Consider the following 17,827-nt stretch of genomic DNA (forward strand, 5'->3'; position numbering starts at 1 on the left):
CACAGCGGGGCAAGAACGGTGGCGATGCTATGGTTGCGAGGTGTGACATGAAGGTCGTGGCGGTTGTGGTGAAGCGGCGTTGTGGTTGGTGGTTGATGTTGTGGTTGTGGTGGTAATCATGGCGGTTGGTCCAAAATAAAGATAGTAAAAGAAAAACGGCTATCCTGAAGAGTCGCAGCTCGCATAAATGACATGTATTCCCACTAGACAACGGGTTTGGGCCTAACTACACATGTACTTACTGAGATACCTCACCTAAGGGACCTGAATGGTGGTTTGCGAATTTGGTAACCACAACAATATATCTACATATATATATATATATATATATATATATATATATATATATATATATATATATATATATATATATATATATAAATCTACATGTATGTATATATATATATATATATATATATATATATATATATATATATATATAAATCTACATATATATATGTATATATATATGTATATATATATATATGTATATATATGTATATATATATGTATATATATGTATATATATATGTATATATATATATATATATATATATATATATATATATATATATATATATATATATATATATATTGTTGTGGTTGACCAAATTCGCAAACCACCATTCAGGTCCCTTAGGTGAGATATCTCGGTAAGTATATGTGTAGTTCGGCCCAAACCCGTTGTCTAGAGGGAATAAATGTCATTCATGCGGGCTGCGACTCTTCAGGATAGCCGTTTTTCTTTTACTATCTTTATTTTGGACCAGCCGCCATTATTACCACCACCAACCACGTCTCAACAGCCATCACAACAACAACCACCAACCACAACGCCGCTTCACCACAACTGCCACGACCTTTACCGTCACACCTCGCAACCGTCGCATCGCCACCGTTCTTGCGCCGCTTGTGGATACCGGTACTGGACTCGTGCAGGGCGCGCACCGAACAGCGTGTACAAAACATCACGGACTTTCCGCAGAGAAACGGATCAAAAACGACTCACGCCCACTTTTGTTCCGTCCAATCGGTGAGCGAGGGGCGATTTGGCCCCGCCTCCAGGGCGTTGGAGGGCGGTCGCTATATGCAAATTCATGGATCAAAAAGCATTCACGCCCACTTTTTCTCGGGCCAATGGGGAGCGAGGTGAAAGGTCGAAGGCAGGGGGTCAAAGGCGAAGCCACGGGGCTTATATAAGCGGCTGCGTTCGTCAGAAAAGGGTCGTCGTGTGCGTTGGAGTTGAGTGCAGTTGGGAAGTTCGCAGGAGGAAGAGTTCGGAGTTGGAGTCGGAGCGAAGAGGACGGAGCTGTGGAGAGGCGGATGGCGGCGAAGGCAGACGAGGGGGTGCTCGCGTCGGTGCCGGGAGCTGCACACCAGGGAGGCCGACGGCGCGACCTGGTCGAGGTGGAGACGCTCGTCGCGGGACCTGAGACAGAGTAAAAATCCTCCTTTCCCCGAGCATCAGCAAGCCCCTCCTGTTTCCCCCGCGCTGAGATAGTGCGACCAAGGGGGCCCCCTTCCCACCCCCTACCAGACACTGTCCGCGAGGCCCGCGGAGTTGAGGCACCACCGCCGCTCCGCGTCTCATCACCAGACGGGTAGGCCCGACACGGTCTCGGCCCCAGGCCCGCCTACCCCCTCATCCTGGAGGGTGGTTCTCTTTTCTTTTGCTTTGGGAATGTGTGTTGTCGGCGCTGTCTGTGAAGTAAAATTGTATAAGTGTTGCCGTGTGCTCGCGTAATCGGTATTAGATCTGCATTGTCGCATTTGCTTTTTGTCTTCTTTTCTATGTGCTTTTGGTGGAATTGTATATGTGTGCTTTCCGTTCATCGCGAATAAATGTGCTTTATGTTGAACTGTTTCCCGCTTCGCTTCGTCATTTCTTTCATTGAATCCTCATCTTGCTTCACGTAAAGGGTTGGTAGTGGGCTGAATACGCCCGATAATTAATCGAACCGTCGAGGCCGACGATAACACCGCTCGGTTATCCCGATAGCACGGAACGGGTCGCTTAAGTGGCCCGTGTCCGAAGTCGACCTGCGGCGAGGTGCGATCGCCCGGTCTACCCTCCGTGTGGGTACTTAGGTAGGTCGAATTTGGCGAGCAACCCTATCCCACGCGGGGGCCGATTGGCGCGATCGCGGTGAGACCGAAAGGTCCACCAGTGACTGGTTCCCGGCGTTAGTCCGAGAGGGTCACGACTGGATTGTCCGTCCGGTGGGCGACGTGCCGCGATTCGAGTTACGTGGCCGTCAGCACGCCGGCGGGCGCGAATCTGTAACACTGGTGTCAGGTCGTGCGATACAAATCCATCGCCCTCCTCGCGGCACTGGTATCGGAGAACAGGAAAACGGGCTCTCCTGTCTCCAGCTAAATTCACGGGAATCGGTCCAGGGGTGAGAGAAGCGACTCCCGATTCCCTCCAAATTACGAGCGAGCGAAATTAACCCTTTACGAGAAATAAGATGGCGTCTTAAGGCGAGCGGGAGCCGGGGGTATTAGGTATGTGTCGTCATGTAGGATCCATGGCCCAGGTCGGTTCTTTTTATAATTATAACCCCACCACTAACTGTGGTCAGTGGGAGCGGCTTGAGCACGAACTTTGCCGGCAAACGGAGTCGCACAATGGCAGCACGGAGCGGGCTGATATTAATGGCACAGCACGAGGCGTGAGCTCCCAGTCACCGGTTCAAGGCACGTGGTCACGGCATGTGCCATGGCAGGCGTGGCAGGATGACTATGCGAGCATTGGCAGGCTTCAGGCACAATTGGGGGATGTCTTGGAAAAGGTGAAGCGTTATGAAGAATATATCGAGGAGGTGCAACGTGGAGTGGACGAGTCACAACGGCACGCAGATGCGCTTCAGAAAAATTACGTGTACGGGGCGACACAGCGATTGGACGATTTACTGGAACGAATTCGGTGGCAAAAACATGACTTGGCCAATAGAGTCGACAAATTATGTGGGAAAAAGAATTTGGTAGTGTTTTATACCCGTCAGTTGGAATATGCAAAGAGCAAACTGAACAAAAGAATAGAGGAACAGCAGATTGGTATCTCCCAGGAAAGGAAACAATGGGAGGAAGAATGGAAAACCGAGCTTGAAAAGAAACAAAAGGAGCACGACTTGGAAGTAAAACAATTAATGGAAAAATTCTTGGAGCAAGCAAGGCGGTTCAAAGAACTGGAGGAGAGAGTGAGGGAAATACAGTTGGAAGAGGAAAAATGTGAACACGATGGGGAGTTGGAACAATTGAAGGAAGAGATAAGAACAGGCAATCAGGAAAGAGAAAGCCTAGAATGGAAGATAAAAAGAGGAGAGAGACAGCTCGAGGAAAGGGCGGAGGAATTGCTGGAAAAGTCAGAACAGTTCGAAGAACTGCAGGGAGAATTGAGGGAGGAAGGAGAAAGGAAAACAAAGCTCGAAAAGGAAAAACGCGAACAAGATGGGGAATTGGAACTACTGAAGCGAGAGGTAAGGGCAAGCCAGTTTAAAAGAGAAATCCTGGAAGGGGAGATTAGAATGGGAAAGGAATGGCAGAAAAAACTAAATGAATACAGTAAAAAAAGGGACGAATTGAGGAGGGAAGCGGTGGAAAGAAGAGATGAAATGAGTGAAGAAGCACGCAAATTGAGAAAGGAATTGGAAACAAAAACTTCTGAGATACTGAAACACGAAAACAAAGAAAGAGGATTACAAGACGAACTGAGGATGTTAAAAGAGGAAAGGAAGAGAACAGAGAATGAAACGTTAAGGAACCACACTGAGCAGATTGAACAATTCGAAGCCAAAGCAAAGTCGGAGTGTGCGGAGATGAGAAAGGAATTGGAAAAGAAAGTTTCTGAGTTACAGAAACAGCAGAACAAAGAGAGGGAACTACAAAACGAACTGAGAGTGTTAAAAGAGGAAAGGAAGAGAACAGAAAATGAAACTTTAAGAAACCACACTGTACAGATCGAACAGCTGGAAGCGAAGGCCAGATTAAAGAATGAGGAACAAGAAAGAGTACTGAAAGAACAAGGAATGAGACAGGAGAAGGAAATCAGCCAACTGAAGGAAACCACGAGATTGCAGAATGAGATGCAAGAAAGAGTAATGATGGAAGAACGAATCAGACAGGAGAAGGAAGTCAGCCAACTGAAAGAAATAACGAGATTGCAGAATGAGGAACAAGAAAGAGTACTGAAAGAACAAGGAATGAGACATGAGAAGGAAATCAGCCAACTGAAGGAAACCACGAGATTGCAGAATGAGATGCAAGAAAGAGTAATGATGGAAGAACAAATCAGACAGGAGAAGGAAGTCAGCCAACTGAAAGAAATAACGAGATTGCAGAATGAGGAACAAGGGAGACAGTGGAATAGGAAATACAAAGAACAAGGAATGAGACAGGAGAAAGAAATCCGTCAATTGAAGGAAACGATGAGATTGGAGAGGGAAGAACAAGAGGAACAATGGAATAGAAAACAAAAAGAACATGAATCTGAGGTTGACCAATTGAAAGAAAAGCTGAGGCTGGAGTACGAGGAGATAGACAAAGAACAGCGAATGAAACACAAAATGGAGATTAACCAAATGAAGAAAACCATGAAACTGGAGAAGGAAGGACAGGAGAGGAAACGAGGAAGAGTAGTGAGAGAACAGCGAATGAAACACAGGAAGGAAATGAGCCAATTGAAAGAAACAATGAGATTGGAAAACAAAGAGCAGGAGGAACAGTGGGAGAGAAAACAACAACTATATGAGTGTGAAATTGAACAACTAAAACGGAGAGCGAGACTGGAGTCAACGGAGATTGAGGAGCTACGGAGGGAGAACGAACAGCTAATGGGGCTCAGAGAGAAAGAATGACTCAGATGGGAAGGAAAAAGGAACCAGGAAGAGACAGAAATAAGGAACAAGGAGAGAAAATGTATAGAGACACGGGAGACAAGAGACGAGGTGAAAGGAATTGCGAGGGAGAGAAGAGAACAATTAAGACGGAAAGCAAGGATGAGGTACGCGGAGATCGTGAAAGAGCAAGGAGTGAAAAACAGGGAAGGACGGGAGCGACTTTAAGAGAAAGCAAGGTTGACCTACATAAAGATAAGGGAAAGACGCCAGAAAGAAGCGGAGACTAATAGACAGGAGGGGACAACAGAAACTTATAAATGTATGGAGACACGGGAGACAGAAAAAATAGAGGAGAGACTGCATGAATTGGACAAGGTTAGTGACGCACACACACACACAGAGGTAGTGGAGGACCATGAGGGGGAGCTGGCTGACTGGGTGGAGGCCCAGTGCGAGCAGCTGGATGGCCTCCTCCAGGAACGAGGGGAGGGAGTATGCCCCCTTGAGGCGAGTCACGACCAGGTGGGTTCGGTCGTGCTTCGCGAGGTTGAGGGGACGAGTGCTGTGGACAGGTGCACGGAGAGCTTGGGGGGTATAGAGGCCCCGGAGACCCTTGTGGGGACACAAATCCCCAGTGTGGTTGTCCCTGTGTGTGTGGTGCAAGGCGTGAGTGCGTCTCCGTGTGTGGAAGCGACCCCGTGTGTGAGTGGTGTGGTGGCGATGGTGCCAGAGTACGTGCTTCCCAGCACGCCGTGTGTGGATGAGGCACCGTGTGTGGAAGAGGCCGTGTGTGTGGATGAAACGGCCAGTATGAGTGAGGCACCGCGGGTGAGTGCCCCCGCGTGTGTGAGTGAGGCACGGAGTGTGGATGAGGCACCGCGGGTGAGTGCCCCCGCGTGTGTAAGTAGTATGGTTTGTGTGAGTAGTGAGGCACGCGTGAGTGAACGGCCGAGTGCAAGGGAGACAGTGTGTGTGAGAGAGCTGTATGTGAGGGAGATGTCGGTTGGCATGCGGGAGCACGCAGCCGCGTCTCCCGGTGTGAATGTGATGGAATGGAGTGTGAGCGTCGTAACACGCAGGTGTGCGTGGGTGGAATGGAGGCGACGACGGAGACGTGTGAGGAAAGAAAGCCGAGTAGCGGCTGTATTTGTTTCGGGGACCGTGCCGGGTTCACCCAGCAGTGAGCACGAGGTTCGTGCTGTGCAACGCACGACCCGCCACGTGCTCGCTTGCGAGAGTGAAGTCCCGGTCCGGAAACGCACGCGGTGGATTTGCCGATCCCGCGGACCGACAAAGTTTAGGCAGGATTATGGATTTGGACCGGACGGGTTCTCCACGCGATCGTGTGTGTTAAGCTCCAACGGGCAAAGCACATGTGTTCGCGTGGGGAACCCCTCGAGACGTGGGGCTTGTGTTTTTTTTTTATGCGCACGGTGACGCCATGGCTGCACGTGGGGTTGGAATCCGGCAGAAGGGGAATTCCTTCCGGATGGTACCGTCCAAGGAGAGACGAGGAACACGTGCAGCTGCATGACGTCACGGGCAGGTGTAAAGGGCGCGGGCTGCGAGTTGCCGCGCAGGTGCTGCGCATGAAAAAAAAAAAAGCAAGCCTCACTTTCGGGTGCACAGGATTCCTGGGCAAGGGGTGGAAGACCCCCTTGACCTGGGCACAGGATGGAAACTAGTTAGGGGGAAGGGTTAGCTTAGTTAGACCGACTTCATGGGGCAGGGGAAAGTCCTCATGGAGTCCGTGGAATGGATTAGTTAGAGGGATTGTAGCCAGATTTAGGATGGGAAAATGGGAAATGATTTTTGATGATTTGGAAACATGGACAGACTTATGAATGTGTAGAGGGGATGTAGTTTAGCGACGTAGTGTTAAAAGGAACGTGCTGTAGTTTAAGGGATGACGTGGGAGCACGAGTTAGTAAGGGGAGGTAGTAAGGAGGATGGCAGAGTTCAGCGGTGAGTGTGTTGAAGAGTTGGTGAGTGAAGTGGAAGCATGTGCTTGGTGAGTGAGTGAGGCCAGCGGGTCTGTGTGTATGGAGCGAATGGGGAATGCATGGTGCGATGAGTGATTGGGGGGAGGAGTGACTCCCGCCCAAGGGACCCCGGGGTCAGTATAGAGTGAGTTAGCTGGGTTAGTCAAATTGAAAAATGGAGGTCGTTTTGTTGTTGGTGGGAAAGTAGGCTCGAAACCCGTTTGGAGGGGTGCAGGAGCCCTGTTGACGGGCTTGGGAGCGTGGCTGCGAAAGGTGAGTATCGCTGAGTGGGTACCCCGGGCACCAGGCTAGTCGGCCGCGGTAGGCCATGGGCCCATGGGGGGCCGGGATAGAGTAGTGGGCACGGGTGCGCCTGCTTGGTGCGGGGGCCCGGGGCGCCATTAGCCGCGTGGGCAGTGTTGTGGGCATGGGTGACCCTCGGAAAGGGGCCCGGGAAGCCAGCCTGCCACGTGTGCGTTTCAGGGGAGGTGCCATGGGGGGCACTCCCCGGTGTTAGGGAGCTGGTAGGCTCGGAGGCAGTGTAGTGCCCGGGGGTGCCATCGTCGGAGAATCGGCAGAGGGTCGTGCCTGCCAAGGGGAGCCACGTGTCCCAGCCAGGAGACCGTGTGAGGGCACGGAGAGAAAATTGGGGGGCGAGGCCCGAAATTGTGAGGACACCAACACAGGCGACGGGAATCTGGGTTGTTAGAATCAATAGTTTAAGCGAGAGGCGCTTGTTGAAAGCCCCGGGGTAGTTTAACAGTTAAATGGTTAGGGTAGATTAGGAGATGTACCCCTCCGCACCATCCATCCCCTCGCTGTCGTTGTGGGCCGCTGGACCCACTTTGGTTATAGATCGCTGAACTCTGGGGAGGCCATCCTGAGGCTTGAATTGGGCCTCGGCACAGGACGTTAGCTCTCCCTTGTTCCCCTCCGGGAAGGGAATGTAGAGGTTGGGAGTAGGCTAGGTGACAGGATAGGTTAGCCGAACAAAGACGATAAAGGGGGTTAGGGGACGATTAATAGAGGGGAAGTAAACATAAAAATAAAAAAAAAATAAAAATAAGTTGGGGCTAAATTGGGTTTGACAAATTAAGGGAGTGGGTATCGACAATGACAGGCAAAGGCGATAGGTTGGGAGGGAGACCATAGGGTAGGTCCGAGCCCGCCTTCCGAGTGGCCAGCACCACCGCACTCCCTCCACCAACCTCCACTGAACGGCAAAGGCTGGCCAACTTCATCGGCAGCTGTTGTTTTGCTGCAAGGCCTGTGCCATCGGCTGGCCGTGTTTTGCTGCAAGGCCTGTGCCGGCTGGATTGTCTGCAGCTGCTGTGCTGCAAGGCCTGTGCCGGCTGGATCGCCTGCAGCTGCTGTGCTGCAAGGCCTGTGCCGGCCAGTTCATCTGCTGGCCGTGTTTTTCTTCAAGGCCTGTGCCGGCCCACTTCATCGGCAGCTGTTGTGTTGCTGCAAGGCCTGTGCCGGCCGGATCATCTGCAGCTGTGGTACTTCAAGGCCTGTGCCGGCCCACTTCATCTGCCGGCTGGCTGTTTTTCTGCAAGGCCTGTGCCGGCCAGTTCATCTGCGGGCTGTGTTTGCCTGCAGCGGCCTTCTTCTGCGGGCTGTGTTGCCTGCACCTTTGCCATGCCATGCCCACTGCCCAGGTTCACCAGCCCCGTTCAATTTTTGCTTTGCCCCCCCCCCCCCCCTGTTCATTGCCATGTGCGCCAGGATCAAGGCAACAGTTTGCAAGCTGCAAGAACTGCCCCGTTGGCAGCTACAACACGGGCCTGCAGTGGCGGCCCGTGCACCGTGTTTGTGTTCATCCATCCACTCGTGTGTTCATTGCGTGTGCCACTTGAGCTGGCACGGAGACTGCGTTGGTGCAGCCCATGCACCGTTGTGGTTCACTGCGTTCAGTTCAAAAGGGAAGGCCTTGGACTGCGTGTGAGCAGCCGGCCACGTTCCCTGTCACCTGCATTGTTTTGAGCCAGAGACTGCATGCGAGCAGCCTGGCTCCCTGCTAACTGCTTTCTTTTTGCAGAGTTCAGTGATCCTGGGCCATGGTTTAGTGTAAAATTTGTAAGTTAAGGTTAAGATGTACTGTAAATATGAGTGCGCCCCCGGCATGTCTGTCCTAGCGCCGGCAATTTTATTTAAGTCGTCCGTGTGAGTGAGTTTGTTTAGGTAGTTACGCAGCCCTCAGGTTATTTATTTTGGGGACACGAATACCATGAATGTCGCACTCAGGGATCCGTAGGTAAAATGTACTAGGGGAAAACTACACATGATGGCACACGAGAATTTGACGACTCGGGACGAGTCTGTAAAAAGGGGAGGGGTAGTGTTGTGGTTACCAAATTCGCAAACCACCATTCAGGTCCCTTAGGTGAGATATCTCGGTAAGTATATGTGTAGTTAGGCCCAAACCCGTTGTCTAGAGGGAATAAATGTCATTCATGCGTGCTGCGACTCTTCAGGATAGCCGTTTTTCTTTTACTATCTTTATTTTGGACCAACCGCCATGATTACCACCGCCAACCGCGTCTCAACAGTCATCACAACATCAACCACCCACCGCGGCGCCGCTTCACCACAGCAGCCACGACCTTTGCCGTCACACCTCGCAACCGTCGCATCGCCACCGTTCTTGCGCCGCTTGTGGGTACCGGTATTGGACTCGTGCAGGGCGCGCGCCGAACAGCGTGTACAAAACCACGGACTTTCCGCTCCAAAAACGGATCAAAAACGACTCACGCCCACTTTTGTTCCGTCCAATCGGTGAGCAAGGGGCGATTTGGCCCCGCCTCCAGGGCATTGGAGGGCGGTCGCTATATGCAAATTCATGGATCAAGATGCATTCACGCCCACTTTTTCTCGGGCCAATGGGGAGCGAGGTGAAAGGTCGAAGGCAGGGGGTCAAAGGCGAAGCCACGGGGCTTATATAAGCGGCTGCGTTCGTCAGAAAAGGGTCGTCGTGTGCGTTGGAGTTGAGTGCAGTTGGGAAGTTCGCAGGAGGAAGAGTTCGGAGTTGGAGTCGGAGCGAAGAGGACGGAGCTGTGGAGAGGCGGCGGCGGCGAAGGCAGACGAGGGGGTGCTCGCGTCGGTGCCGGGAGCTGCACACCAGGGAGGCCGACGGCGCGACCTGGTCGAGGTGGAGACGCTCGTCGTGGGACCCGAGACAGAGTAAAAATCCTCCTTTCCCCGAGCATCAGCAACCCCCTCCTGTTTCCCCCCGCGCTGAGATAGTGCGACCAAGGGGGCCCCCTTCCCACCCCTACCAGACACTGTCCGCGAGGCCCGCGGAGTTGAGGCACCACCGCCGCTCCGCGTCTCATCACCAGACGGGTAGGCCCGACACGGTCTCGGCCCCAGGCCCGCCTACCCCCTCATCCTGGAGGGTGGTTCTCTTTTCTTTTGCTTTGGGAATGTGTGTTGTCGGCGCCGTCTGTGAAGTAAAATTGTATAAGTGTTGCCGTGTGCTCGCGTAATCGGTATTAGATCTGCATTGTCGCATTTGCTTTTTGTCTTCTTTTCTATGTGCTTTTGGTGGAATTGTATATGTGTGCTTTCCATTCATCGCGAATAAATGTGCTTTATGTTGAACTGTTTCCCGCTTCGCTTCGTCATTTCTTTCATTGAATCCTCATCTTGCTTCACGTAAAGGGTTGGTAGTGGGCTGAATACGCCCGATAATTAATCGAACCGTCGAGGCCGACGATAACACCGCTCGGTTATCCCGATAGTACGGAACGGGTCGCTTAAGTGGCCCGTGTCCGATGTCGACCTGCGGCGAGGTGCGATCGCCCGGTCTACCCTCCGTGTGGGTACTTAGGTAGGTCGAATTTGGCGAGCAACCCTATCCCACGCGGGGGCCGATTGGCTCGATCGCGGTGAGACCGAAAGGTCCACCCGTGACTGGTTCCCGGCGTTAGTCCGAGAGGGTCACGACTGGATTGTCCGTCCGGTGAGCGACGTGCCGCGATTCGAGTTACGTGGCCGTCAGCACGCCGGCGGGCGCGAATCTGTAACAATATATACATATATGTAGATCAGGTGCATATTCTGACATATTGTGGAAAATTGTCTGTCCGTGTACTTTCTCCCTTCACCCTGTGGTTGGTGTTTCTTCTTTCTTCCACTGTTCCCTTTGTTATGTTATGTCCTGATTCGTGTGTTATGGCTGTGTTTTTATGGCTGTGTTTTGCCTTATGCCAACTTGCCTAATGGCTGTGTTTTTAGTCGAAAAAATCGAAACATTGAATGAAGAAAAACTTCGTAGCTTTTCACAAGAAATAGTTTGACTGTAAAACTTGGGGTAGATTTTGATAGACGGTAAATTTTGATGTATTACACAATACCTGTGAATATTTCATCTGGGCTCTGAGCCTAATTTTGAATGGTTTGACATTTCAAACATCCATCCCAAGTTTGGTGCTTGTATCTGCTTTGTAGCGATTGACTCACAATATGCCGAGAAGCCACCAGACTATTCCTTCTGTTCTGTTCCATCCTGATCCATTTCGTGTTCTCCCTCTTCCATGAGTGTTGACTCAGCAAACAAATATCGAGTGAGTGTGTGTGTGTGTGTGTGTGTGTGTGTGTGTGTGTGTGTGTGTGTGTGTGTGTGTGTGTGTGTGTGTGTGTGTGTGTGTGTGTGTGTGTGTGTTTGTGTGTATGTGTGCGTGTTTGTGTGTGTGTGTGTGTGTGTGTGTGTGTGTGTGTGTGTGTGTGTGTGTGTGTGTGTGTCCATTTGAATGGGGTAATTGTTGGTAGTGGAGATAGTAACGTGTGTATCAATCAATGTGGAATGTGGTGATGGGAATTTTCAAATTATATCAATATTTCATCAATAATCGGAGGTGGTGTGTGGATTGTGGATTCGTTTAGAATAAATAAATAAATAATCGGAGGTGGAGTTTGTGGAGAAGAATCGGAAATGGTAAATAAATAAATAAAAGGTCCGTCATGGAGAGGGAAGTTTATATAAATAAATAATAACAATTATTATATTATAATAAAATATTTTTTGTTGATAAATGTGATTCCCAAAGGTTTTCAAGAGATTCGTGTGTGTGTGTGTGTGTGTGTGTGTGTGTGTGTGTGTGTGTGTGTGTGTGTGTGTGTGTGTGTGTGTGTGTGTGTGTGTGTGTGTGTGTCCGTTTGTCTAACAATGTCCGTGACCCCGTCTCGTGTCCCCAGATGGACGGACCCCGAGTCTGGACCCAAACTCTGCACATCCATGGATCAAGATCTCCCAGGACCTCAGGACGGCGACTCTTACCGGGACCGAACACCCTTACCCTGAACACCCTGATCGGTTTGATTGTTGCCCACAAGTTGTTTCCCGTGAGAGTTTCTCGTCGGGCCGTCACTACTGGGAGGTTGATGTGAGTTCGAGTTGTTGGTGCAGAATCGGAATTTGTTTAAACTCCATGAGGAGGAAAGGGGGAGGGAGTGAGTGTTGGTTGGGAGAGAATCCCCAGTCTTGGTGTTTATTCAAATATATTAATAAATACTTCACACTACACAACAATCAAGATACCCCCCTGTCCGTGTCGGGGGATCCTGAACGGTTTGGGTTCTTCTTGGATTGCGAGGCGGGAGAGTTGACGTGTTTCGGGGACTCGCGGGTCCTGCACGTGTTCAGGGGGAACTTCATGGACCCCGTTAAACCTGTTATTGCGGTTTATCACCACGTTGGTGACTCCGTCCGGTTTCTCTAATCATTCCGTTCAGTTCGTGATGAAAGTTTATTTCATGAAACGTACAAACTGAAGGTTATTTTGGGTTCAAATTAATAAAATCATTTACTTGTACATGACGATGTGATTACTGATTAGTATTTATAGTATAATAAAGATTATATAATTAAATAAGTTCATTGTTTACCTTATTTGATGTGAAACGAACTTTAACCCCAACTCTTCACTCTGATCACCAAACGACACGGGTTCTTCTACTACTACTTCTACTTCTTCTTCTTCTTCTTCTTCTTCTTCTTCTTCTTCTTCTTCTTCTTCTTCTTCTTCTTCTTCTTCTTCTTCTTCTTCTTCTTCTTCTTCTTCTTCTTCTTCTTCTTCTTGTTCTTATTCTTCTTCTTCCACCGTGTGTTTCATTCAAAGTTAACGTTTTTTTTACCTCAGTGTAGTAGTAGTGGTGGTAATAGTCGTAGTACTTGTAGTTCAATGTATTATAATAATAACATCCACGCTGTTCACACGGAGAGGTTTTAATTATAATAATTCAACCTCCCCCCCCCCCAATCTCCATAACATTACATACCGATGTTGATACACTCACTACCAGTGTGGCTCGTGATACTGAAGTGTTCGTGTGTTGATTGAACATTTACTTTCCACCTGCTCCACGGAAGGTGAAGGACGTGATGTTTTCTCCCCTCTCTGTTGTTCATTGATTCATCGATTCTGTTATTCTGTTTGTCCGTCTCCGTCCACTTTCTCCCTTCACCCTGTGGTTGGTGTTTCCCCTTTCTCCCACTGTTCCCTTTGTTATGTTATGTCCTGATTTGTGTTTTTATGGCTGTGTTTTTCGTCGAAAAAAAATCGAAACATTTAAACACCTTGGGTCGTGCACCTTCACCCCATGGCCAAGGTACACAGTCCAACAAGATTGTCCCACGAGCAAACACGTACCCCTCGGTCCGAAGGATGAAGCACATGGTTAATCAAACACTCACATCCTAACCACGAAGGGTCAGAATGCACGGTCACACAATTGGACGACCCCTCCATCAGAGTAGATCCCCAACTACACCTGGCCAGGAAAACACCGTGGAAACTGTTACTTGATTTAAAATATCCGGTATCTAAATAATAAATAACGGTTAAAAATATAAATTCTGTTTGATTCCAAACCAGGTGTCCCCAACACCTTTCTCTGTGGCCATTTAAGCTCTCATTGACAACAGGAAGAAATTCCAAATTCCTGCTCCAAGTTACACTGCAGCAGGGACGGTATCAGTCGCTCCCCAATCACACCCAACTCACTGCTCCTTCCTGTGTCTTTTTCACCTGAGTAGGTGGAGAACTTTCTAAAAACCTCGACTCTGATTCTGCAACTGTCCCAGACAGAATCCGAACACGTGTCCTCAAAGGCATCCTTCCAGGGCACGACACCTGGGTTCGTCCCTCTCTCTTTTGGACGGTGAGGTTGTGGGAACAACAACTCCAGTAGAGATTGCAGAACCAGGAACATAACCTGCTAAGCAGAAAGCACTCCAAAACCCCACAAACCCCTCATCCACCAGCCAGCCCCTTGAGGTTGCAAAATACCCCATGTTCTACGAAAGACCCCAAAGGGACAAGTAGTGTCACCACCCTGGGTGGTTGTTCACAACCTACCAACAAAAGACATATGATCTCCAAGTACTGTTTTTGGATGTAACAGAAGTCTCAGAGGACCAAATGGACTTTCTGCCTGTTTGTTTTTATCTTATATTTATGGCTAATCTCTGTCTATACACATCATGGAGCAAGTGTATGTATGTATGCATTGTTTTTTTATTTTTTTTTTTTTATTTTTTTTTTTTGTATACCTTGGTCGAGGCTCGTATGAGAGCTAACACACAACTCACAGCAAGGAGGCATGAGACAAGAGGGGCGGGAGTGGAAGGGACAAAACATTGGGGAACAGACACAGGTGAACTGTGGAAGGGAGAGGGATGGGGATGGGACGGGGAACATGGCGAGGAGAAGATGGACATTACAGGGACTTTCAGGAAGGAAAGCAGGAGAATTGAAGGAAGTGGGCTTGGGTGGATTATCGGGGGTAGAAAAGATCGAGGATTTGGATGGGGGAAGATAAGAGGTGGTGGTGAACAGCTGTTTTGAAAGCCTGGAGGGAAGAATGGGAAAGAATAGAGTGAGGAAGTTTATTCCAAAGGCGGGAAAAAAGAGGAATGAAAGAGTGAAGATGAGCAGTGATTCGTGATTTTGGTAGTTTTACCAGAAGGGGGTTGGCGGACCTTGAGTGCCCTGTGGAAATGTGGTTGGGACAAATCGCAGAGAGAGCAGGGGGGGCAAGGCTGGAGAGGAGTCGGTAGAAGACAGAAAGACCACCGACCAACCTGCGGTGATTGAGTGAGAGGCCCAAAGACTCAGCTTCATTGCAGGAGATGCCGATGATCTTAAATGCCCTGGTTTCGACAGCGTGAAGTCGAGAAAGGTGGGAGGCAGGAGCACCAGCCCAGAGGGGAGAGCAGTACTCCATCAGGCTACGGACAAAAGCTTTGTAAGTGGTCAGGAGCTCAAGAGGGCCGAGGAAGGACTTTGCACGACGGAGGATTCCCAGTCGGCGACTGGCTTTTGAGGCAAGGTTGGAAATGTGACTTTCCCAGGAAAGGTCATGGCAGATAGTGAGACCCAGAAGCTTGAAAGAAAAGACTTCTTCCAGAGGATTGTTGAGAAAGTGGATGGGGGGGTTTTGTAAACGGTCCTTTCGAAGAGACATAGTGAGAGTGTGAGATTTGTGTGGATTGAAAGACATGTTCCACGTGTTGGACCAGTTTGTGATTTTATCCAGATCTGCAGTGAGTGAAGAAGCTGCTGCTTGCCGGTCTGAGGGATGACAGATGGTACGGCAGAGGGTGGAGTCATCGGCAAAGAGAAATAGAGGATTTTCCAGAGAGTCCGAGAGATCATTGATGAAAACCAGAAAAAGAACAGGGCCCAGAACGCTACCTTGAGGAACTCCAGCCTGCACAGGAAGAGGGGATGAAAGAACTCCATTTAGGGCCACACGTTGACTGCGACAGGAGAGGAAGTCTGCGAGCCATGAGTGGAGATGGCCTTGAATACCATGGGAAGAGAGTTTGGTGAGTAGGGCAGGGTGCCAGACTGTGTCAAAAGCACGTGATATGTCCAGAGATACGGCTCGGATTTCCTGTCTGGCATTGAGGACCTCCATCCATTGATGGGAGAGCAGTAGCAGCATATCCAGGGTAGAGTGACCTGGTCTGAAACCAAATTGATGATTGGAAATCAAGCCATTGGAGAAGAGGAAGGATTTCATGTCTGAAGCGATGATGGATTCCATAACCTTGCTGATGATTGGGAGAAGGCTGATTGGTCTATAGTTACAGGGATCTGTTTTTGCACCTTTTTTATGCAGGGCAGTGATGTTAGCAGATTTCCAAGCAGATGGCAGATGACCTTGGGCAAATGAGAGGGTGAATAGAACAGAGAGAGGGTGAGCAAGAGCAGAAGAGCAGGCTTTGAGGACACGTGGGCTGATGCCGTCTGGACTGGTTGCAGAATCTGACTCGATGTTTGAAAGCAAGCTCTCCACCTTGTGAGGAGAAAAGGATACAGAGTCCAGGGACAGTTGGGTGCGACTGGGTAAAGTGGGTAGAGATAGTGATGGGTTTGGGACACAAGATTTAGCTGCAAACACCGAGTTTAGACATTCAGCTTTGTTACAGATTGTATTACAGTAAATCCTGGATGAATCTATAATCTATATGATTGGAAATGTTAAAAGAGATATTGTATGGAAAGACAACTTAAATTAAATAAATGGTGGTTTCTGTGAAAAAGGATACGTGCACAGACCGGTGCCAAGAAAGAAGCCATTACCAAAAAAAGACACATCTAAAAGCTCGTATGGAGTTTGTGAAAAGCATCTTAATGAAACTGCAGACATGTGGAGAAATGGTTTGTGATCAGACGAGACAAAAATTTAAATTTTTGGTCCAAATTCAAAGCGTTCCGCCTGGTGCAAGCCCAACACTGTAAATCACCCAGTCAACACCATCCCTACTGTCAAGCATGGTGGTGACAGCATCATGTCATGGGGCTGATTTTCATCAGCAGGGACTGGGAGGCTTGTCGGGATAGAAGGGACAATGAATGGTGCAAATTACAGGAGAATCCTTGATGAAAACCTGTGTTACGGGCCGGGGTTCACCACAAGGGGAAGCACTTGGGTTCCTCCCAAATGCCCGGTCCTGAAGGTTAATGTGCCGAGGAAAACTCCGTGGTAGGTTGCTCAGCAACCATAAACATCAATTACCCTCGCCAACTCTGACAGGGTTATCCATCTAAACTCTGTTTACCTGAGGAGGTGACTACATTAACCAAGTTTTGTGCCCTCAGCACACACTTGGATTACTGCGAAGTGATACAGTGAGTGTACACTGGGTAACAAGAGCAAATCACATGGGGTAAAACTTCCAAGTTAACAAGCAGTGCACTATGCTGGATCAACGGATGAAAGGACACTGCGAGCTGGTTGATTTACAAGTAACGTGGTATTTATAAAAACAAAGTGTGAGAAAAGGTATGTGACACAGTCAAGACAAGGGTTTATTTTCAGCAACGATTCCTACAGCAGGGACATGCAGGATTGGTGTGGTGTGGTAAAATAAATAAAAAAATCTCATTCCAGTGAGTATTCCAAAAACATCTGGTGAGTGCAGAGCTCACCTGATACCTTTACAAAAACAATCTTACTTTTTTCCCAAAACAGGTGCCATCATGATCATTCCGTGAAGGAATCGATTGGAAAGAGATAAGAAAAGACGAGGTCATTTTGACCTCTTTGGTTTACCAAGTGGGGTTGACGAACCTGCACTGCCAAATCGCTGAGGGAGGGATGAAGAGGAGGAATACTGGTTGTGTCTATGGTGCATATTTGAGGAGGTGCAAGTGAGGGTGTGTGTGAGGTGTGAGGAGGAAACTGGAAAGAGGTGCGTGTCATTGAGGTCACTGGAAATAATGGTTTTTGGGGCTTGCCTTCACTGATCAGTCTTGTGTATCCACCGGGGACAAGGTGGAAAAGAGAAACAGAATGTGTGAGGGGACAGCTTACTTAGAGGTGAAGTGGGAGATTATGTGTGCAAATTTTTAATTGGCTTGGCCCTAATGAAGGCACTCGATACGGCGCCCGGATCACTCGCTCTCCCAGCACTCCGTTCCGCAAACTCCGTTCCACCCGCTCTGACCCATAACCTCTGATCCACCTGCTCCATTCCACCTCTCGCACGTACTG

At 49.2% G+C, this 17,827-nt stretch overlaps 2 protein-coding genes across 5 annotated transcripts in view; one reads left to right on the forward strand and one right to left on the reverse strand.

Annotated features, from left to right (window-relative positions):
* LOC147033524 (E3 ubiquitin/ISG15 ligase TRIM25-like) overlaps positions 1-12,641 on the forward strand; it is a 272,640-nt gene extending 259,999 nt beyond the window's left edge. For 2 of the 4 annotated variants that reach the window (XM_085855227.1, XM_085855203.1), the window contains one exon: positions 12,020-12,641. In XM_085855227.1, the coding sequence (XP_085711353.1) occupies positions 12,020-12,543 (524 nt within the window). In that variant the 3' untranslated portion in view covers positions 12,544-12,641. The remainder of the gene's footprint in view (positions 1-12,019) is intronic. The other 2 variants (XM_085855210.1, XM_085855217.1) reach the window with 1 other exon arrangement.
* The window catches only part of LOC147033509 (E3 ubiquitin-protein ligase TRIM7-like), a 1,095,521-nt gene that overhangs the window by 892,370 nt on the left and 185,324 nt on the right, over positions 1-17,827 (reverse strand). The gene's annotated exons all lie outside the window — the stretch shown is intronic.

Source organism: Eptatretus burgeri, chromosome 2 (genome assembly GCF_056783735.1).
Source record: "Eptatretus burgeri isolate ZD-2024b chromosome 2, Ebu_testis_v1, whole genome shotgun sequence".
Classification (NCBI taxonomy): domain Eukaryota; kingdom Metazoa; phylum Chordata; class Myxini; order Myxiniformes; family Myxinidae; genus Eptatretus; species Eptatretus burgeri.